Genomic DNA, 23,289 nt, shown 5'->3' with positions numbered 1-23,289 from the left:
ATAATAACTATATATTAATAATGGTAAACTATATACAAGAAATTAAAATTTTTAACAGAAAGATCAAAGAATAATTATCAGAATCATCCTATCTTAAGCTATTCAGGGAAAAGAATACACTAAATCTTTGGCCCATTCAATATAATTATACCGAACAAGTTCTACTATACAATATTATTTCAATGCCATCTAACAATATAATAGAGCTAAATATAAATATATCTATATATAAAAATATATATTTATATATATTTTATATATATATATATATTTATATAGGTATGTATATGTAATGTTTAGTATGTATACATATTTATGGTTTCTACGCGCAGTTGAGAAGTATATACTCATTTACGCACATAATACATTTTTAAAAGCTCATATATCGCAATATTAGATATTACAATATTATCTAGGCTACTCTTTAAATTTCATTCATTATACTTACATCTGAAACTAACGAACGATCTTTACTATCTCATTTATATACATGTTCGAATTTGACCATTCAATATCATAATTTCTTACCAATTAGTCAAATACAGTAGAACAGACACTGATCGTACTACTAAACTTGTGTAACTGATATAGTTATTTTTCATTTCGCTACTTACGAAAATATTAAAAAAATACAATTTGCTAATACAGTGTTCTAATGAAATGATCTGTCAATGCAGTCACTGTTCTCTCACAAAATTGTACTGTTATTATAGTTACATATTCTGATGTTAATAACTACAATGTGGATATATGAAGAAAAAAAAACTGAAATGAAATAATTTATTACAAATATAATATATATATATATATAAATTTGATTTAAATTTATGTAAATTTAAAAATAAGAAAAATCATTAAAATCCATGTTGACACTAAATTACAAAGTATGCTCTTATAAACTAACACAAACTTAATGCAATATAATTCTTGTATACGAGATAAATATGTTTTTTTATATATTTGTTTTCATTTAATTGTTATAGTTTAACAACAGCACAGCACAGAATGATTACTAATTAGAAGAATAGAATGGTTTAAAATTTATATAGTAAAATGCATATAATAAATTACATTGAATATTTTTCTTATAATAAATGTGATAAATATATGATAAAGAATATATGTTAATGTAAATATAAATAATACTGTTGGAAACTGTAAAGCAAAAATCTGTTGAATTATAATAATAAACTGAAAAGGCACTCAGAATGCCTAGGACTAGAAATTGCACCCCTATATGTACATTACATTTTGCAAATAAATAATAATAAATGATATATCATGGAGCTTTCCTATTCAATCTCGGTAAGTAATTCAATATATTAATAGATAATGAATTTATTAAAACAGCTCTTTTTTTATGTCTTTTTAAAGTTCAGATCGTAAAATATGAACTTTATATTTTTTATGAAGTGATACTTGGAAGTAGACTTTTATGCATAAATTTTACATTCAAAATTACATCTTTAAAAATTCCTTCTCTCTATATATAAATAGAAGTAAAAAAGTAAAATTTACAGAAACCCACAATATTTTTTTTGAAAATAGTTTGTGGTCATGACATTGACATTATTTGAATAGAATACATGGTAACATATACACATGTTGTGTGTCTTTATGTATGGATAATTCATATATGCAATATTTTTTTAATTACATTTATACCACACTACATGTTTTGACTTGTTACTTTTTTTTTAAAAGAACGTTTTCACTGATTTTGGGAATATTTGACTAGTAACAATGGTACTACAAATGTATGATACCGAAAGATTTAATCCTTTAAATTGCATTCACTCAGCTTACATATAGCGAGCATACATTTTCATTTTTTCATCTATAAAATTTGTGCCTTTAGAAAAATGGAAGTATTTCAATAGAATACAAAAACAGTAGTATTCATTATTTGAATAATAAGACTAATTTTACAGTCATCCCATATGTTTTAAAGATTTGTAAAAGATTCTTTCTGGCTGCTCCTGTTTTACATATCTAACTTTGTTCCTTTTAATTTGCTCTGGCCTTCTCTTAAAATGCAGTATTTTTTTGTTTATATTCTTTGATACATATTAAAATAATAATAAAATAATAATTTTTGCTACTAAAAAAATTAACGATCCAATTTTTAACTAAAAGTTTCCATCCACATTTATGTCATCACTTAGATACTATTACTGATTTTAAATTTTACAGTTTTGCTTATCAATAAAACTAGCTTATCAATAAAAACACTTTATGCAGATAAGGTATTGTCTATTGTAAAATTTAAAATCTATATCATTTGAATAGAAGTCATAAGTGATACACGTCATTATATATTGTTGTGTAACTATACGAGTTTTGCTTTTTCTAAACATTTTCCTGTAATTTGTAATTACAAATTAATTGTATATGTTGAATATTATATATAAACTAAATATATTCGTTTAAATACTGTCGTTCACATTTCAAGCATATAAAAGCATACAATATTATGTGTTAGTATTTTTTACTAACATACTTAAATTGTAAATACAAGATAGAGAGATTTAAATACAAGAGAAAAAACATTTAAGCAACGTTAGCGATTATTTTTTCAGTTCACTTATAATTCGTGAACATATTGAAATCATATTTTCAAAAACTCATGGTTACTTGAAGTTATTGAACAATAAGATATGAAAAATTTAATATACACATTATATTAATGATGTAGATTATAATAGTCTGAAGAGACTACAAAATTCCTTGAATAAAAAATATGAGATACATATTTATGTACGTAGTTACGATAGAGAATTATGACCTTGTACAAAAACTTCGTAAAATATTAAAAATTAAATAGTACGTGAATTCAAATGTACGTGTTTAGCAGCATGTGCTTTTAATGGCTTTATACATTTAGCCTTTCTTTTTTTTTTATATATATATATTTTAGCACTTTAGGCAATAAATTCTGTACTTAATTTTCATGTATACTTGTTACACACACATTGGTATAAATTATTTTGTTTATATTTTAGTTAAGGTGATAAAAATTTCAATGTCATTTAAGCTGACTTCGGAAGTGATATCACTTCTGAATTAAAAAAGCAATTGCAACATTTGTTTTCCTGCCAGGCATGGCCAAAATAATATTCACATTGAATCATGTAACCTGTGTATATTCTCTACAAGACACAAATAGAATAAAATCCACACCTTGTCTTTCATGTACAGATACTCAACTATGAGCTTAATAACTACTCATGATTATATACATTCGACCAATATTTCTATCTAGTTTAGTAATAAACAGCAGATTCAATGTTATTATTGTTATTAAATTAGTATTAATATTATTGTTGTGTTATTGTATATAATTATTATTACTACTATTATAATTATTATTTTAAATATTATTTAATATTATTATATTAAGTATTATTCTCAGTAGAAGATTGAGAATGTAGTGAAGAATAACAGGCTTGACAAACTCTAACAGGTTTTATAATTCCAAGTCTTGAAATTTTAGATTCAAATCTGCTACATCTGCGTGTGAAAACAATGTTATAATAAATAATTATTACCTTCCCTAGAGATGAAGAAAATCTAATTTTTTTTTTTCTCTATGTAACATCAATTTACCTGGAGCAGAACACTTGACCACAATTCCGACAGTGATGTTTCCTTTCATACAGATTAAATCTAACACCACATCCAACACAGGTGTCTGCTCCTTCATCTTTCAACCAATGATCAGCGACTGTACGGCCTGGCTGTTCACAAACACTCCATGAAAATACTCTACCACGAGTATCACCAACATACACTGTTCTATGATCTCTATAAATATCAGAATCAATGTAATAAATTAGAAATAGTATTATTTATGCGTGCTCAAAAATTAAAAAAAAAAAAAAAAGAAATAGAAAATATAAAAACTATATATTACCTCGATACTGCTAATGCCGTAATAGAAGCTGGCTCTGCATTATCTTTCCGATCGTAAGCAGTATGCATTGTCAATTTACTTCGAAAGACTAATTGTCTTTGCCATTTAAATCCATCTCTCAAAACATTTTGTGGATTAATCTTTTTGGGTTTTGTATCAGATTCATTAACCATTACAAAACTATCAGTTAAACTGGTATCACTTTTACTAGTTCTCAAGGCTCCTTCCGTATCTCCAGGGTTGTTGTGTAATTTACTTTAAAAAATATAATATTTGTTTTTAATATATATTTAATCTCTATATCTTAAATTAACAAACTTTATGAATCACCTTGTTTGTGTCCCTTCGCTATCAGCACGTCCTCCACCTTCGCTTTTTCTAAACATTGGATTTCCACGACCTTTTCGTCTTAATATAACTGCAGAAGCATGGTTACAATGTGACAAAGATTTGTTATTTGAACCATTACTAGATTCATTATCTGAACATTCTTCTTTTTCCTCGTGAGCTCTAGAAGCTTCTTTGGTATTTTCTGGTTCAGAGAGGCTACTTTCTGATCCACTTTTCATTAGCATCCCTTTATAAACAAAATAATATAATTATAATAGAGACAATAATAGAATAAATATAGATGGTATAACAAATGTTTAATAATAAATAAACTTAATTTACCTGATCCTTCAGTAGATATACTCATTTGTTTTACTAATTCGTGAACTCTTTTCTTTGTACTTTCACTTTGGTCTACTTGTACATTTGGATCATCTTGTCCTTCTTTATCACCATAAAGTTCCTCCAATTGTTCCTCTTCCGCAGGCACTTGCACAAAATCCATTGACCACATCTGCAAAATTTATCATTATTTATTTATAATCTTAAAAATAATTTCTTTTTTCTTTAAATTTTGTGATATAAAAGATCACAACATACGCGTGCAACTCCATCCGTAGATCCAGTCATTATTACATTCTGTGAATCCCATTCATGTGTCTGACTAAATGCAACGCACAAAATTTGTTGCATTCTATCAGCTCTTCCAACGCATGTATTTACATTCGCTAATTCTTCGCCATTTATACTCCATACATGTAACCATGTAGCAGCACAAGTGGCTATATCACCCTATATAAGATATATTTTATTAGAATTGTTGAACATCTTACAATGAATTATAGACATTTAAATATTTTTTATAAATACCGTTAGCTCATTAATAGCTACTGCAGCTACTGGTCCTGCGTGTCCCCGAAGTTGTCGAACGAATAAACATCGGGATAAGTCCCAAATAATTGCAGTACCATCTCTAGAACCCGATACGATAACATTATATGCTGTACTAGATGATAAACATGTTACAGCATCTGTATGACCATATAAACATTGTTTTATCGACAATTGACGTTTTGTATACTCCCATACAATGACAACCTATAAAGTAATAATAATCATTATATTAAATTCTTCTGCATTGTTTTTTTTTTTTTACAATTTAAAAAATCATCAACATATTAACTTACAGAACTTGTTCCTGCTGTTACTATCAATTTGGATGATGGACAAACACAAGCTACAATTTCTCCACTGCTTTGCATCATAGCTTCACATACAAATATTGCCTTATCACTGTCATAATTGCCTATCCTCAATGAATGATCAGCGAAACCCCATGCGACATACTTATTATAAGATGGAGGAATAAGCGTTTTATTTTGTTCAACCGCTAATACTGCTTTGTCGACGTGAAGTATTTGTCCAACGGGACTCTTCAACTCTAAATATTAAATTAGAATAATTTTATAAAAGATAAATTTATTTGAAATAATATTTAACAAACCTTTAATAGGTTGAAGTGATGGTTTCAAGTTATCAAGATTATGGAAAAATAATTTATCAGATGTAGTAATACTTAAGCCTGGTGTGATAGGTCCAGGATCTATAACACTAATTCTTTGTGTCATCTTTTTTGCAGGATGTGGCTTTTTAAATAACTGTTTTGGTATTTGTCCAAAGTTATTTATAAAACCGATAGTAGCATTTTTCTTTAAAGGGTCATCAATACTGAAAAATAAAATGTAATTATAATCTCAAAAATAAATAAATAAATAAATATCGTTGCGCTTAATATCTAATAAAAGAGAACATACTTGTATATATCGACATTGCCTTCATAGAAAAGATGATGAAAAACATTAACAGCTTCAACAGCTGCAGGTCCATTTTGTTTACACCCAAATATCAAATCGATCCATTGATGAAGATGTTGTGAAACATAATCACATTCTAATGCAAGCCTATGAGCGCGTATAAATTCTCGTGGATCTTGTTTTGCCCATGGTGGAAGCACAATATCTCCAAGTTGTACACCACTTTGTTTAGAACCTGTTTAAGAACAATACTGTGCTTATTTTTAATGTACGAACTTGTACGTATTCCCTCTCCAGCACGAATATAATTTACTTGCCTAGATCAAAATGATTTGAATTGACAAGAAATTCTGGAAGATAGAAAAACTCGGGTATGAGTTCTTTTACATCAGCCATGTTATGTTTAGACGCAGAAAGCCAAGCTTCTTTTACACTATTAAACATTCTGTCCGCCAAATCGAAATGACCACCCTAAATCAAAATCTTTATATAATCACATATAAATAATAATAGTTTATAAAAATTATCTTTTTTATTTTCGTTGACGTACCTGTAGTCTTAAAAAGTGTTGCGTAAAAGGTTCCATTCTTACCAAGTAGGAACATACTATCATAGCTGAAGAGTAATGAGTTCCATAATGATAAGGTGGAGTTTCACCATGTGGGTCATCCCATTCTTTATATCTGCGAATGTGAATTATTTAATATTAAATCTTGTCTTATCTTCTTTATAATAAAAAACAAAAATAGAAAAAAAAAGAAATACCTTTTCTTAAATTGTAATAATCGTTCGGGACTTTGTGCACCCATAGGTTTACTGAAATCTCTGAATGTTGATGGATCTGTTAAATCTAACTCTTCACTATCATAATCAGCCAAGATCCACGGGAATATCGGATATTGCATAAGATCGTTGTAGCTACGTCCAGCTAAGGTATTGAGATGCATCAGATATTGAAAATTTGATATTTCTCCTCGCTAAAGACGAAGAAATTAATTTAAAATGTTAAGATAAAATGTATTTAATATTAAAATATTACGTTATGATTTAAGATACCCACCACCCATCGCTGTGTAACCGATGTTTCTCCTATAAGATTAGACAATAAGCCTGTTGCCTGCTCCACATTAGCAGTTCTTTTTTGACCAGCTACAGACTGTTGCGCACTATCAGCAATAGCAGTTGCAAAAGTCATAAATCTTTGGTATACTTTATTTCTCACTTTTCGTGGAAAAGCTAATAAATAATTTCTTCCATCACCACTAAATACTTCTAATGCCATTGGCTGCAATAAATATCTTCTCTTATGCACTTCTCTGAGAAAATAAATAAATAAATTAACCAATCAATTGTTAGCAGCACTGATAGATACATTCGTAGATTAAACATACCTTATATCTTCATAATTGAATTTAGAACATTGTCTCATTGCCCTAGATCTTCTAGGGGAGCCTGGTGAAGGCAAAATTGGTTCGTAAGCTTCTGGTAAACTTTCAATATCTCTTATTTCTCTCGATTTTAAAAGTGTGAAACCATCTATTACATAAAAGTGTTCTTTTCCAAATAATAGAAGGCCTTCTGTTGTATCTAAACCTTGAATCCTTGCGCACCTGAACATGTGACTGATCTAAAATTAAAATTAACGTAAGATTTTTATTGTAAATCGTTCCGCATAATTAATAACAACAACAACGAAACGTTTGAAACATTTTATTACCTTTTCATGTTCTTCTAGTAATCTTAATAATGTTTGATTATCCGGAACCGTTTGATTATTCTCTTCTTCTTGTTCATTATCTTCTTGCACTTCATCTGGTTCGCTGGCATGACGTTCTAAGGTACATGGTACCATCGGTGGTTCGTTTTCCGTGGAAGTCTCATTAACATTTAATGGAGTATCGTCTATTACCGGATCACGTTCTCGTTCAAACATACCAGAAGAATTACCAAGTTGTTTTAAATAATACTCCTTACTATCTGTGCTTGTTGCCACTTTGTACTTTAACTGTTTCTAATTAAAGGAAGAAAAAAAAAAAATTACTTCATTACTTAGTTTTTTTATTAAACTTTCATTGAAAACTTGATTGAATAATTTTGTACAATTATCGTAATACAACTTACATTATCTGGATGTTCCAGTTCAGGCCGATATGGATAATGTATATAAAAAAGATCATTTTTCATCATTTTTTTACGCATCCTACAAGGCCCTTCAGTCATGTCTAACATCCACTTGTCTAATTTAGTAGGAGTGGGTGGACCCCATAGACCACGTTCTCTTGTTAATTCTGTTTCCGTTTGCAACCATTCCTAAAAAAAAAAAAAAAAAAAAAAAAATTAATTATATACTTTTATAGTTAAGACAGAAATAATTTTAAACGCAATTAATTACTTGATATACGTAGCGTTGTGTATGCTGATTGGTTTGTTGATGTTGTAATTTTTTTGCTGCAGCAAGTTCTCTAACCAATGCAATATGTTGTTCTGTCCATTGGGACACTGTATTCTGATGCAATCTAAGTTTCACGCGCACAGATTCTTCTTTTCTAACTTTTGTTCGACTTGCTAATCTTGTTAATCCTCCTGTTACTTTTTGAATTTTCTATCAATTCGAATGAAAAAAATATTCTTTGTTATTATAGTATTATAATATTTAATATGATATGATATTACTTGAAATAAATCAATTAATACATACCGATTGTATTTGGTTGTGAAGTTCCCAAGGTACTCTATAAGAAGCTTTTCTTTCAAGAACTACATAATTCAACCAGAGTCTTGCTGCAGCTTCGTGTACCTGTTCTCTGACTACTGGTAATTCTGGTGCACGATCATTACCTACAGGTAGCAGAAGAGTTATTTTAAAAACTTCTTCTATAGCAGGTTTCTTGCATACATATAACTCTTCCCAAATCCTGTTTGCTGCAACAGCCATTAAATTGTGACCCTGGTGAGACGTTAATCTATCATCGCTCGATTCAACTTGTGGATTAACATGCCATGTTGTTTTCATATTAGTATCTAACATAATTTTTATATCAGCTGTTAATTGCAGCAAACAATAGGTGAGGCAACCAATAAACTCTAACTCGTGATTTCCAGCACCAAATATCAAAACTCTGTAAAATTTCAATTGTTATATCATTGATGTTATTCAACTGATCGTTACAAAAATATAATGAAGATATAAACAATTCTTTTTACCTGTGATCAGTAAGTTTATGTAATGCTTCTAGTACAGCCATTTGATCAGCTATAGAATCTGTTGGCCTTGACAGTAAGAATAAAATTGTTCTATTCAGGCAGTGATGAAGACCTTCCATACTGACTACTCCAGATCGTCTTTTAGCTTGCCCAATTAGTTTAACAATAAAATCGAATACTTCATGTGGATTCTTTGTCAATGCACCTATAATAAAATACAAATACTATCTAGTGTGTTCTACAAAAAAAAGTTAATTCAATTCCGCTTAATATATCCAATATATTTATTATAACTACCTTGCCATAATTTATCTACTATCCTAGCCGCAACGTAACAAACATTGCTAGTGATATTATTGACAGAACCACCAGGTACAACAGGAAGTGCAGCTTGTTCACCAATCAAAACGTCTGCAGCTAAAAGATGTTCCATTAAAATAGACAGAATTTCCGTTTGGTAACACATTTGTTGTCCCATAGATGCATGTACTGGCCATGCTTCTAAAACAAGATCTATAGCTGGTGGAGATTTTGTTGTTACTGACAGAGAAAGAGAGTCTACAATGATGACTCTTAAAAAGTCCATAACAAATTTTTTTGCAGGATGATTTGTTAATCCAATATCCTTTGATGGAGATCTTACCAATACTGGTTCTTGCTAAAAAAATAAAAATAAAATAATAATAATAAAAATAGAAATATTACAGAAAATATATATATAAAAAAAAAAGATATATTTTTTTATTTAAGATGGATTTTAAATTGAAGATATTTAAATTTATTTACCTCGTCTGCTGGTGTACTTGCGCCACTACTATCTTGACTAGAACTTGCAGGCTTTGGAAACAAAGTACCAGCTAATGCTCCCAGAACATCAGCAGACATGAACACTTGCATAAAGTCAGTGAAGTTATGGTACAGAAAAAATAGGAACTGTATTATTATCACTGGGTAATCAGTTAACCAAACAGGTAATGATTCTGGACTGTAAAAAAAAGAAATAATCAAATCTATGCAATATCAATTATGGCCATAGAAAATTAAATACACATACTTATTTGAATGGTTGTTCAGCATAGTTCGCACCATAATTAATAATGTGACTACAGCTTCCGGACAAAGACTTATTCTGCTAGCAAAAGAAGATAGAGTATGATTTGCAGGAACTCCAAACATGAAATTCCATAGATTATTTAAATCTAGTTTTGAATCCATTGGTAATAATTTTACTGGTTGTCCCATCATAAGAGAAATGAAAAGAAAATAAAGTTCTGGAACTAAATCAATATGTTGTGGTAGTAACCATCCAAGATGTTGAAATCCTGGTACATGAAGGCCTGAAGGCTTAATATCACCACCAGACATCTGTTGATGACATCCTATGAAAATATACATAAAATATTATTTTTTTATTCAATTCTTTTTTTAAGTTATTCTATTATCTTCTACAGACCAAGTGCTAGTGCCATTTTATTATGATCAGTATGACGTAGCCAACCACCATTACTAGTGCCTTCTTTGAATTTTTGTAGAATTGACTGTACTGAACACACAGCAACTAGTATACGCAATCCCCAAATAACAGTAGTACTATGAAGAATAGGTTGAAGAAATAATAATATCCAGTCTAGGCCTAATACCTTGGCTAACTCTTCACACATACTACAAAATATTTATAATATACAGATAACGAATATGATCAATGATTATTAAAACATTTACATTTTAAATTAAAATATGTAATATGTATCCTTACTTTATATTCACTTTGGCACCAGTAAATAAGAGCGAGTGTAAAAGTTGTAAGCAACGATTTCGTAAAAGTATACCTTCACCCTCTCCCTCTTTATTTCCTTCACTTTCTCTAAGAACTAAATGTTTTTCTGAATTTAATGGTAAAGTAGCCACAATAAATTGACCAAACCTGAAAATAAATAGAAAATTTTAATTATTTCACATCTATTATTACATCTAAATGTAATCCATAAATAGATATTTTCTCAATTTTTTACCAGAGTAAATCAGCCTGTCTTGGCTGACTTAATAATATACTAAGCAAAGCCAGTAAAACTTGTCGTGTGCTGTTTTGTTTAACATCACTAAGAATATGTAATAATTTATGTACTAATTGCAAATCCCTCATTAATCGTAAATTTGTACGTTTCTCGCTAGATTCTGCTATTAACTCATATAAGTGTTCTAAAAGAGATCTTAATAATTCTCCAGGTGCTTCGTGCCAAACCTTTGGTAAAAATATATATATAAAAAGACATGAAATATCTTTCTGTTAAATGTACATACAATTAAATATTAATCTTCAATTTTACCTGTAGATCACATAAAAGATCTTGAAATGCTGTAACATTAGGAATTGCACTGGTTTCTCTACCACTGTCAACTGTACCAACAAGACTAAATGTGAGATGTAGTATATGACTATTTAGAAGAGCACATTTTCTTCTTAATAACATGGCTAAAGTTTGATATCCTCTACGGCGATCCATTTCTTGTTGCGCTGCCTGATTTGATCTCACAACACATACTAATGCTTTAACAGCTGCATAAAGAGATTCTACATCTTGTGCCATAGCTATTAGACCTGATAAAATAAAACAATATTATACAAATCATATATTAATAACGATTTTAAATCTATCGAATATTAATATTTCCTACCTAACAAAACTGAACATCCTCCCACATTATCGATCGTAGTAGCTACGGGACGAGGATTAAAAACTCGTACTCCTAAATATCCTACAACCACACCACCTAAAGCTCGAGCTGGTCCACTAAGATGGCCTGCAGAATTATGAAGGACTCTAATTGGTGTGGCATTTTCATGAGATGACATACCAAGCTAAAAGATAATAAACCATATTAATATCATATTTCATCCCACTTCCCCTCATATTATTATTATTATTATTATTGTGTGAAATATGTAAAAGAAATAAACTATATGTAACGATATGTATAATATAAATAAAGAGTAAGCGATATATTTAATATGAAAAAAGAATGTTATAAGAAACAACAGATTCTGAGAATAGATATAAAGAGAACGATGAGTGCTTAACAAGAAAATATATGTGTGTGCATATATGTGCGCGGATGGATACGAAATAAGAGATTGTGAGTGGATGAATGTTTTTTGTTTAAGAACAGAAGATATTTAACCGGAGTGAAACGTATCAAAGAGTACAGATATATTTCGACTTTCGACCTAACTACTCTACTGTCCCACTCCAAATTTCAAAATCTATTCTCGTCTCTTTTAAATACCTGTTTAGCAATTGACTTATTATCAGCTCTGCTATAAACTTTCCTAATTTTAGCTAATGTCAACTGAGACATAGCTTTTGCATTTAATCCAAAAACAAGTTTTTCTTCTACTACAAGAGCTGACAAAGGTTCTGGACCTGTAAACATAATATTATTAATATAATTTCATAAAAACGTTTTGTATCCAGTAATTATATGTTAAATCCATAATAGTACCTGATAACTGTGGAGCTTGTAAACTTCCCATATAATGTGGACCTAATCTGAATAAAGCTGCAATATTCTGAGAGTTGAATACTTCTTCAACTAAGTGACATGGTCCTTGTTTCCAAGTAAGTCTGGAATATCGTCTCCAGCATGGTGGTGTACCAATATATCCATAAACTGGTGAAGCAACTGTTAAATTAGCTGCTCCACCACCCGGAATTTGAGTGATGTAATGAAGCTATAAAAAAAAATGTTTTTTTTTTTTAAACTATCAGAAAGAAGCAATTTTATTAATTTTACCTTTTGACTATGAATGTGCTGCCCATCTAAATATAACGAAAAACTAGAATTTTTTAAAACAGCACGATTTAATACGATTGCTATATGATGCCATTGTCCTTCATGTAACAAATCAGGACACCAAACTCGAGCTCCACATTCGCCAGTACCTTCAGGTTCCCATTCTCCAACATCTAATAAAATTTTCATCATTTTAACTTAAACTATACATATTTTTATAGCTTAGCAAAAAAAAATGTATAAAAAGAATCTTACTCTGAGGCATAGCCGTTTCTTGAGTAGAAACAATGATAGCTTTATCTCTAGCACTGAGAACAGCAATCAAACAAATTAAATCTCTTGAAGATTGAGGAGTACGTACTAATGTTAATAGTCTTACACAATGAGGATCTGTTCTAGGATCACTAAACTTATCAATACATATCCATGTACTATATGTTAAACCAGTTTGTGGTGGAAATAATCTATCACCTAAAATAATCATCTTTTAGTAAACGATTGGAACAATAAAAAAAAAGAAAAAATTATAATTTCTATAATTTTTATTTTAATACCTACCAGAACCAATTCCTCCAAGTACACTGTTGTCAGCAGTTACTACTGTAGGCGGGGTTGTACTCTGAGGTGCAATACTTGGTAAATACAAACAGGCAAATCCTTCTGCACTCATATCTAATTCAACAAATGGTGGTAAAGTACAGGAACCATGAGCTCTGAAATCTTTGGGAGTTGTCATGGATACCAAAGTTTTAATACGTGTTAGAGGCACTGGTCCTCCTCTAGATTTGTTTGTTTCAATATCATCAAGAGAAATACAACACAAAGGATCTCCCAAGCGTAAAAATTCTCTAAAAAGAAGAAAGAAAGAAAAATAGATAAAAAAAAAAACAAATAAAGAAAAAAAATCGTAATAGAATTAATTTCAATTGAAAATTAATAATCAAATGTAAAAAATATGAAATGATAACATTTAATAATTTTTACCTTAAATCTCGAGGTTCTAAAGATTGAGCTGCAAGTCTCTCTATTATATATTGTAATGGTTGATGTAAAGGATGAATTTCATCTTGCAAAGCAATTCTACCCATGCGTAGCAATTCTCCCGCCATACCAGCTTCGCACATCACCTGTTGGTTCCTTTCGGAACGTACTAAACTTTTAATAATTTCTGCTATGTATAATTGTAGAGCTAATGCAAGTTGTGGATTTGAAGAATCAGATATCGATGGAAGTAAATGAAGCATTCCAACTACAATACCAGGATGAACTACAATAGGTTCGGGAGTAGGAGGACTTAGATTTAAAGGATTTATGGCACATCTCTTTCCACTTCCAGGAGAGTCAAAAGACTTTTGTTGCTGAAAAAAAAAAGAACAAGAATAAACATCAACAAATTTTAAAAGATATATTGTCTTATATTTGTTATTTATATTAAAAGCTTACTTCTACACTAGCTTGTTTATGACTTGGTGATCTCATACTGATGCCAGCCATATTAGGTTTATCAAAAGCATCAAGTGCAACATCATATAGAAGTCGTAATAATAAACACGCATATGCTAATATTCTTGACATGCCATCTGGAAATGCTGGCTCTAATACATTTCCAGTGAAAAGAGTTGATAACACGTTGTGATAATTCATAGTAGGTATTATATTCATTTCAGCCAGTTTAATTTGTGTTGAAAAACATCCAAGAAGTCGTAATGTATCACATAGACTTGATTGACATATCTAAAAAAGAATTTAATAAATATTAGCAATAACACAACACATTTAATAATTTCTATTAATTCAAATATAGATTCTATATTGATAATTATACCTCATGATGAAAAAATTTCGCATTTGCGGGCTCGAAACGCATTGCTGTACTTATCGTATGGAACACCACATGTAGTAATGTTAATAATTGCATTTCATTTTGCGGAGTTCTTTGCACAACATCGTTACAAGGCTCAGTATTATTTCGTACTTGTTGTCCAAGTTGACCCTCTAGAGAAACAAGCACCGACATAACATAAACAAACCCTCCAACTTTACGGAATACTGTTCTTGTACGATGAGATTCTCGTAGGCACGCTAGTAATGACTACAATACAAAAAGTTAATGTTTCATATAAACTTACATATCTTGTATATAAAATATATGATAATAATTATATGATTATATGACATTAACCTTCAATATATGTGTTTTTAAGACCAAAGCATTTGAGGGTGCAGAATGCATAACTCCTAATAAAGTTGCCATATCGTCATCGCCACCAGCACTAAGTATCAATTCCCTTACTATCCCAAGTGCAGGGTAGCGACAATCTGTATATGGTACGAGATTGTGGGCACAACGTGCTCCACCACATTCTCTGAAAACATTTGCATTCTGTACATTTCCAGCTAACAAAGTTGTCAAAGCTTCCATGACTAAGGCACCCAAACGTTCATCTTCTGGGGATATTTTATATTCTGTAAACATATTTTTAAATATATTAAATCGAGATAACTATAAAATTAATATACTCTTTACAATAATTCTCATAAATAAAATATTAAAATGGGTAATGAGAAAATGGGTAGATATATGTTTATAGAAATAAAGATAATCACCTAGTCCTTGGTCCTGTGCAGCCTGTTTGTCTTTAAGTAATGTAGCATAATGATGAAGACAAGTAACAAATACTTCCAACATGCCTACTTCTCTGTATACATCTTTAAAAATTGTATTGTGCCTAAAAAATATAATTTTTGAAAAGGATTATATAAAATGTAAATATAAAGATACTTAAGAGAAACAAAAAATTAATCGATTTAAAATATTTTCTATATTACCTAAGTATATTCAGAAGCGTTTCCATACACATGATACTACAAGTAACAGAATTATTCGCCTTGAGTAATATAGATAAAGATATAAGTTCTTTACAAGGCACAAAATTAAGTTGAAATACTATGAATTCCAACAGCTGAAAGAACTTCTGTTGTATTTCTACATTTTTTAAATGAATCTTTTCTGCAAATTGTGATAAAGTGTTCTGTCCTTCTAATATAAAATAATTAGCATTATCACTGTGATAAACACTTGAAATAGCATCAAGAATAGTACAGCAAAGAAGTGACGAATTTGACTTAACAAATACTGATTGTAACACTTGAAATGCTTGAATATTTCGAACACTTCCTCCTAAAATAAAAATAATATAATATAAAGACAAAAAATAGACTTATAAACAAACAAATTTTTATGATGAAATATTACCTCTATTACTTGGTTGAGGTAAAGTGAAACCAAGCATTTGAAATAACGAACCCATACTGGCTTGACTTGGTTTTAATTCAGTATGTCCACACATTGTCAAAGATGCCAACATCAGCACTAAATTTCGAATAGCATCTTGTGCTTCTGCTCTACTATCTTGTTCTAATCTCGAAGGAGCGTGTCTGTAATAGGAAAAGAGATATTTGAAAAAAAAAATAAATATAATTTTTTTAATCATTATACTTACTTTAACAAAAAATCTGATAAAAAAATGTATCCCTGGCAAGTACGAAAATCATCCAAAAGTGTTTGTGATACTTCACTAGAATCTTTCAAGAAACAAAATACTGTAACAAACATTTCTACAACTTCCAATAGTGCAAGCTCAGGTACACGTTGCATATTATCAATACACAATGCTATACATCCTTTATCTATAAATGAAATTTAAAAAACAATTTTTGTATACATATACAAGTAGATATTATTAGAATTAAATTTTATGAGATCATAATTGATATTTAAAAATGTCATACAATCTAGCTAACATTGTGAAACTTACTGTGTATGTAGGTTACTACATTTTGTGTAAGACCATGTCGGGATAGCGTCATTAAAACCTCAGCAGCGCTTTTACGCCACATAACATTATACTGAGGACACCAACTTGTAATTGCTAAGAACAATAATGCCAAATCATCTTTACGAGCAAGTTCTTCTGCAGGATATGGATGACTGCATAAACGCACTAATAACTAGATGTAAGAAAAGAATGATATTAAATAATCTATTCTTGATAGAAAAAAAAAACGATGCAAAAAATTTTGTATATATTATTACTTGAACAAATATTTTTTGTAGTAATATTCTACGTTCCCTAGGTGTAAATTCACTGTTTGCATCAGTAATATCAGCTTCCTCTTCATTCATCTCAGGTAAGTCAAGAAATAGATATAAACATTTAACCAATGTTGATGGAACAGATGCAGCAGTCATTGCCTGTATCAGAGATGCATCTCCTGCCGCAAGTAAATTCAATGCTGAGAGTAACATCCAACCATTACTTGATTCTTCACTATTTTCTATCTCTAAGAACTTAACAATAGCACAACTTGCAGTTTCAATACTTTGGTTACTTGCTCTTCTTCTAATCTCAGATACCATTAATCGCGAAACTTGTTGTGTAAATGCTAAAATATCCCAAAATTTTTCATTCATATCTCCAGAAGGACTAGACCCAAATACCTAATAAAAATAAATAAAGCGTTTCACGTTTATAAATTTGATTGATATAAATATATAAATTGAAATAAAAAATATACCTTGCAAAACAATGGTAACATATTATATAATTTATCATCACGTTCAGCATCAGAAAGAGGATGTGGAGGATGGCTGTATTCAGAGAAAAGTTTTTTGAGGTGCATAAGACCCAAAGCAGTATGTTGGGGATTAGTGCTGCTTGTACATTCTTCTAAACTACCCATACTGCTGGAACCCATACCTCCGACGCTTGTGCCCCCTCTTAATTTGCGCATTATGTTCATATTTAAAAGTTACTGAAATTGAATAAAAAAATATATTCTTATATATCAAAAGTATATTTTTATATATCAAAATATTAATTTTTTTCTACGATGATTGATTATCATTAATTATAAAACAAAATACTATATAAAAGTATTTTGAATTTTCTTTATGAGCGTACTTCAGAGTAATAAATTATTTGACTAAATATCATTACATAATTTAATCGCACGTGGTATGCTACTTATGATCTACGACAAGATCATGATAGAATATTAGGATTGTTAGAAACAAAAAACAAAAGACACGTAAGTTCCCACAATGCATTATACTAACATTATTATTAACAATTTTCGTCGTACATAATATATGGAGATTCGATATCTTTACGAGAAATATATGGCGGCACCATTTTCTTGATCAATGATATTGATGATCATTTTCTTATAATTATATTGAAAAAATCTTTACATTCTCATTTAATGACATTTCGATCAGCGTGTTATTTGGCTCAATATTTACGTCTGTTCGCTTATCAAAACGTCAAGCTAAGCTGTCAAAGCGAACTACTTCGAAACCGCCCATAATTACGATGATGAACACTTGTACAACAACGTTTTCTTATTAAACGTTACAAACAATAAACAATTCAATATTACCTGAAATTTATTGCAGATTGAAAAACTCTACATTTTTTTTTGTAATATCACTTTTTCGTCTGGTATATTTAATATTTCAGTAGCAGCAGCCATTTTCATATTCGTCGTTTCCTTTGGCCCACAACCGATGCGATACGTCGATAAGTGTCACGTGATCTGCAGCGATAGCAGCTCTAGCACAACTAAAGCATTGCGGTCAAGATTGGACATTATTCAAATGTCAAAATCTTTCTCACCTTTTTAACAATAGCGTGCACATTATATCCAACAAAAATGGTATTCATTTCAACTATCAATAATTAAAAGTTTAATAATTAATGTTACAAAAATAGGAAACTTTATTGAATTTACAAAAATTGTTTTTAACGAAAAATTCAATTTATTATTTAACTCTATATTTAAATCGTATATATGCTTTTATAGATAATGTACAAATTTTGAAAATCGCGCCTTAACGTTACGTACGTTTGATTATATATCGATATACGTACGAAATCATATTTCAGAATATTTTTTGTATTAGCTTTTTTTTAATTAGGAAAATTCTTAATAAATTTCTTTATTTAATTATCCGATTATTATTCCGTCAGTTTAGTGCCTCTGCACTTTTTAATGGATTTCTGAAAAGTCCAAGGTCATAATATAATTCTCACCATTATCTTCCGACGATTTCCAGTGAAAAAAAAATAAAAATACTACATTCACTGAGCATAAAACTGGAGATTACGAGTATGAATATTTATAACAGATAAAGTTATAATTAAGTCTTTCGGTAAATTTCGAAATTTATCTTCTCTCCAGTTCCTCCATAAGTTGAAGCAAGAAACACTCATCTTTCTGAATAAGGATCAGACTGCCATAATCAATCATCTGTACAAACATTCTAGACTTATATGCGCCTTAGAAATTCCATTAAACCCGGATTGGAAAACGGCACTAAAGGAACTTGCAAGGTCGCCTCTGCCGCACCTACCAATGAAGTTGATTATCTAAAATCACGGGACTATGCCAACATTCCTTATATATATATTTTTTTTTTATTGCCTTTTTGTAATACTAAAAATTTCATGAAATTCTTGTTAATACATTTTTATGTAATAATGCTATTATGAAAAAATAAATGAAAACAACAAAGTTTTATTTACATAATGATTTTCATACAACACACTTAGGAAATTGAGTTATTTAAATACTTTTATAATATATACATATATTATGAAATATATGTGCAAACCTAAAAAATATAATAAACAATAACAAATTTATAAATATATATTTGCGTGTGTCTGTGTATATATATATATACACAAAATATTTATAATAGAAAAATTTTAATCAGTAAAACATTCTTCAATATTTATGATAGTCACTGAGAACCAAATCCGAGATCTTATATGTAATTTATCTTTTTTAAGTATTTTATTTTTACTTGTATCAAATGAAAAGTATTCCAGAAATTTTCATTTCTTTTCTCTATTTCTTTTTTCTCTGTTTATATCATCACTGTCCTTTTGTTCACTGTGGCTATGTATATCATTATTTATCTTTAATATAGTATCATTTATACATCGTCTCATTGATACTTTTTAAATAATTCTATACTTGAAATTTGTTTGTACCTTTATCATCTTTTATAATTAAGACAAAATATTACTTTTTTACAGCATTCTTCTTTGGAGTTTCACAAATTTTACTATTTGAATGTATACAGTCCTTCTTCTGAATTGTAATACTTTTTATATTTAAATACTACGTCAAAGGAGATGTAGATTTCGTTCTCGTTTTATTATATAAAAAATTGTAAAAATCCAGATGACGTATCCTTGATTCACGGTATTGTAATAATAAAGAAAATAGACGTGCTAAAATATTATTCATTAAATTTTATAAAATTATGTTCAATTTCTTAAAATTAAAATAAATGTGTTTATAAATAAAATTATACCTATAGTTATATTCTGTTGTACTAAATGTGAATACATTTCTGCTATTTCATCTCGTAAAGTTGTATCTCCAAAAGTAAAATATACCATAGCACGACCAGCTACTGAAGCTGCCATTAATTGTAGTAATACTTTTAGCTTCGGATTTCCTCTAAAAGCACCACAACCCCAGTTTCCAGTTGCTACTGCAGGTAGATTATCTTTGCATAAATCACAACCAACAAATCCCACATATGCCTAGATATAACAAAAATTATATAATCCCAACTGTGAAAAACAGGTCTCATGATGATATTAAAATAAATATTTAATACCTTGTTCAGTTCACGTGTTATTTTGTTTAAATCAAATTGTAGTGCTGGTTGAGTAAAATACAATGCATCAATAGCAACAACACTTGTCATGCGCCTTCCACTACTATCCCGAGGTGTCTCATCAATGAAGTCACCCGACCACTTGAAGCTGTTACTATATCCTTCATATTTGCTGTACCTTTCAATACCAGTAACAATGAGAGCTTCCGTGTCATCTAAAGCTTCTGTAACCAACATGGTTACCATAAGTTCAGGACAGATAACAAAACGTATTTCTTCTTGTACACAACCCATGCCAAGTACACCTCCACCTACATATCTATTTTAAATGACATTATGCTTTATTAAAATAGAAAATTTGATAAAAATTAGCTGAATGAATACAGTACTTATTAGCAAAATCCACTTGAAGGAGACCTGCTCCATCAGTATCTATTGTTCCATTACTTGTAATATGTAATGGTAAAAATTTTTTATCAATAATGTCCCACTTTGGAATATCGTGTTTTAAAATATAACGTCGTTGAATCGTTATTACACCCTCTGGGACTACTCTATCAAAAAATAAGGTAGTTTAAGTTCCAAAAAAATTTTCTTTTACTGTCCTTGTATAATGCAGAAATTAGCTATTCACCCACCTTTACTTGTTACTCTTCTAAAGTAATGAAAGATACACTTAAATTTTTCCATTACTGACTGACAACGATTAAGCTTATCTTTTCTAAATGCTGAGAAAAGTCTAGAATTAAAAAAACAAAATATAAATTTATATTTCAATACTATAAATAAAGATAATTCATTATTATACCTATTAAAATTTATATGAGGATAAGTTGAATATTCAGATTGTGGATTAGCAGAATTGCGCCTTGGAAATGTACAAAAAAATGCATTTGCTAATAAAGATGAAACTTGGAGTTGACTAAGACTGATAGATGCATTTGAATGAGATTTCAAAAGAGGTATTGCACCTGTTATTAATACAGGAAGTTGCAAAGCAAGATGCACCATTTTAGGTAATAATGTTTTGAAAAAACTAGAAACTTCTTCCTCTTCCATGACCTTTCCAGAAAAAAAATAAATTAATAAATGTAAAAATTACTATATATTAACTAAAAATATTAAAGATTACCTCTAAAAAAAAATGATGTAATGCTGAAAAATTCCATCTATGAGCATACATATGATTATATGATAATATAGCTTTTTCTAACTGATGGCTAGACATAAGAGTTTGTAGTAAGGATTCTTGAATTATTTCCCACCGATATCTGCAATGTCGATTTGCACTTTGCTAGAAAAAAATTGTTAATTTAAATCCTTTTTTCTTATATTACAATTATTGCTTTTTTTATAGAAAATACCTGTTCAATAGGATAAAGGCTATGCGTAGAATGTGGCATGCGTACATAGCCTTGGCTCCATTTATCCATTTGATGAGAAGGATATGGCTTTGGTGGTCCCCGTATTGGTATTGGTAACTATTTTAAATTATAAGAATATTACTTTTATAATTAAAACACACAAAACACTTTTTCAAATAAATAATAAATTATATATATGATGACAAGTTCTTACCAATATTAATACTGTATGATTTGCAGAAGGATTGATAGGTGGAAATTCTTGACAGTCATAAGTACCTAAGCCTTTACAAATTTCATTCATACTAGCCCCTTTCCACTCAGAAATGTTATTTATAGGTTCTGGTTCAATAACATTAATGGATGTTGAACTTGCTTTATAAAATGAAAAAAAAAATGATTTTATGATCACAGAAATATATGCATAAAATTTAAAAATATAATATAACCTTACATTCATCTGAACTAAGATGACTGCTATTGTTTATTGTAATATTATCATCTGAGAAAAGATCTGGTGATAATATCTCATCATCTAAAGAAAATTCTATTTTTGACATTCTTCGTTGCTAAAATAAAATAGTTCGATTAATGATAAAAAAAAAACATGTTTTATAATATACATGTAAATATATAATTCAATATAGAATATTGACTTTTACCTGTAGCAACATACGTATTTGATGGTGCTAAAAAATGTATTATAAAAATAATCAAACAGAATGTAAATAAAATGTTTGTTATAATCGCGGTATTATATTATTTTTATAAATTTATCATAAATATATATGATCAAATAATTGATGAATATTTGGTTTTTTATCATTCTTATTGTTGTTAATAATTTATACGTATATTTTAACGTTTATGTATATATATTTCTATATATATATGTTAACATTTGGATTAAAATTTATATATAGTCGTGTTTATATAAAATAAAAATTACTTCAAAAGCGTCACAAAATCTAAATGACTATAGGCATATCCATATATGTAATCTTTTCAATACCAACTTCAGACTGCATCCACTATCGATATATACTTCTATTCAGATCACCGGATAGAAATTAAATGATATTTATATACATATTATAAAATACATTTATCTCGTTTTGTTTTATTACATATTTTATATTTTTAATGTTTACATCAATCCTTGAAAACAATGAA

The 23,289-nt window shown here is 29.3% G+C and overlaps 2 protein-coding genes and 1 long non-coding RNA gene across 3 annotated transcripts; 1 reads left to right on the top strand and 2 right to left on the bottom strand.

The window, feature by feature from the left end:
- Window positions 1-126: 126 nt before the first annotated feature.
- LOC127063152 (WD repeat and FYVE domain-containing protein 3) lies at window positions 127-18,614 on the bottom strand. The gene is made up of 45 exons (XM_050992526.1): window positions 18,496-18,614; window positions 17,632-17,868; window positions 17,150-17,554; window positions 16,872-17,064; window positions 16,557-16,743; window positions 16,310-16,491; window positions 15,883-16,234; window positions 15,661-15,782; window positions 15,236-15,519; window positions 14,879-15,145; window positions 14,497-14,787; window positions 14,038-14,411; window positions 13,612-13,901; window positions 13,309-13,524; window positions 13,054-13,226; window positions 12,763-12,991; window positions 12,547-12,683; window positions 11,938-12,121; window positions 11,589-11,860; window positions 11,274-11,503; window positions 11,018-11,185; window positions 10,715-10,923; window positions 10,316-10,640; window positions 10,048-10,246; window positions 9,559-9,919; window positions 9,262-9,466; window positions 8,756-9,176; window positions 8,450-8,659; window positions 8,179-8,367; window positions 7,775-8,068; window positions 7,449-7,684; window positions 7,118-7,373; window positions 6,823-7,034; window positions 6,608-6,740; window positions 6,375-6,528; window positions 6,058-6,292; window positions 5,748-5,971; window positions 5,431-5,684; window positions 5,114-5,341; window positions 4,844-5,035; window positions 4,586-4,757; window positions 4,244-4,490; window positions 3,914-4,168; window positions 3,607-3,804; window positions 127-3,510 (listed from the first exon to the last, which is right to left on the bottom strand). The coding sequence occupies exons 2-45, from the start codon at window positions 17,854-17,856 to the stop codon at window positions 3,396-3,398; spliced, it is 10,305 nt and encodes a 3,434-aa protein (XP_050848483.1). The 5' UTR covers window positions 17,857-17,868; window positions 18,496-18,614; the 3' UTR covers window positions 127-3,395.
- On the top strand, window positions 18,052-19,428 carry LOC127063173 (uncharacterized). Its single transcript, XR_007781287.1, has 3 exons — window positions 18,052-18,144; window positions 18,576-18,771; window positions 19,297-19,428. It is a non-coding gene; the product is annotated as an uncharacterized LOC127063173 (long non-coding RNA).
- Window positions 19,429-19,722: 294 nt separating this feature from the next.
- LOC127063157 (poly(ADP-ribose) glycohydrolase-like) lies at window positions 19,723-23,270 on the bottom strand. The gene is given in 11 exon segments (XM_050992537.1): window positions 19,723-20,357; window positions 20,441-20,675; window positions 20,753-21,071; window positions 21,142-21,301; window positions 21,391-21,491; window positions 21,561-21,814; window positions 21,885-22,046; window positions 22,117-22,233; window positions 22,331-22,491; window positions 22,571-22,685; window positions 22,779-23,270. Coding segments are annotated over 11 exon segments (1,848 nt in total). The 5' UTR covers window positions 22,791-23,270; the 3' UTR covers window positions 19,723-20,145.
- Window positions 23,271-23,289: the final 19 nt, after the last annotated feature.

This window comes from Vespula vulgaris, chromosome 4 (assembly GCF_905475345.1).
Source record: "Vespula vulgaris chromosome 4, iyVesVulg1.1, whole genome shotgun sequence".
NCBI lineage: Eukaryota > Metazoa > Arthropoda > Insecta > Hymenoptera > Vespidae > Vespula > Vespula vulgaris.
This window is presented reverse-complemented; position numbering and strand designations above follow the sequence as displayed.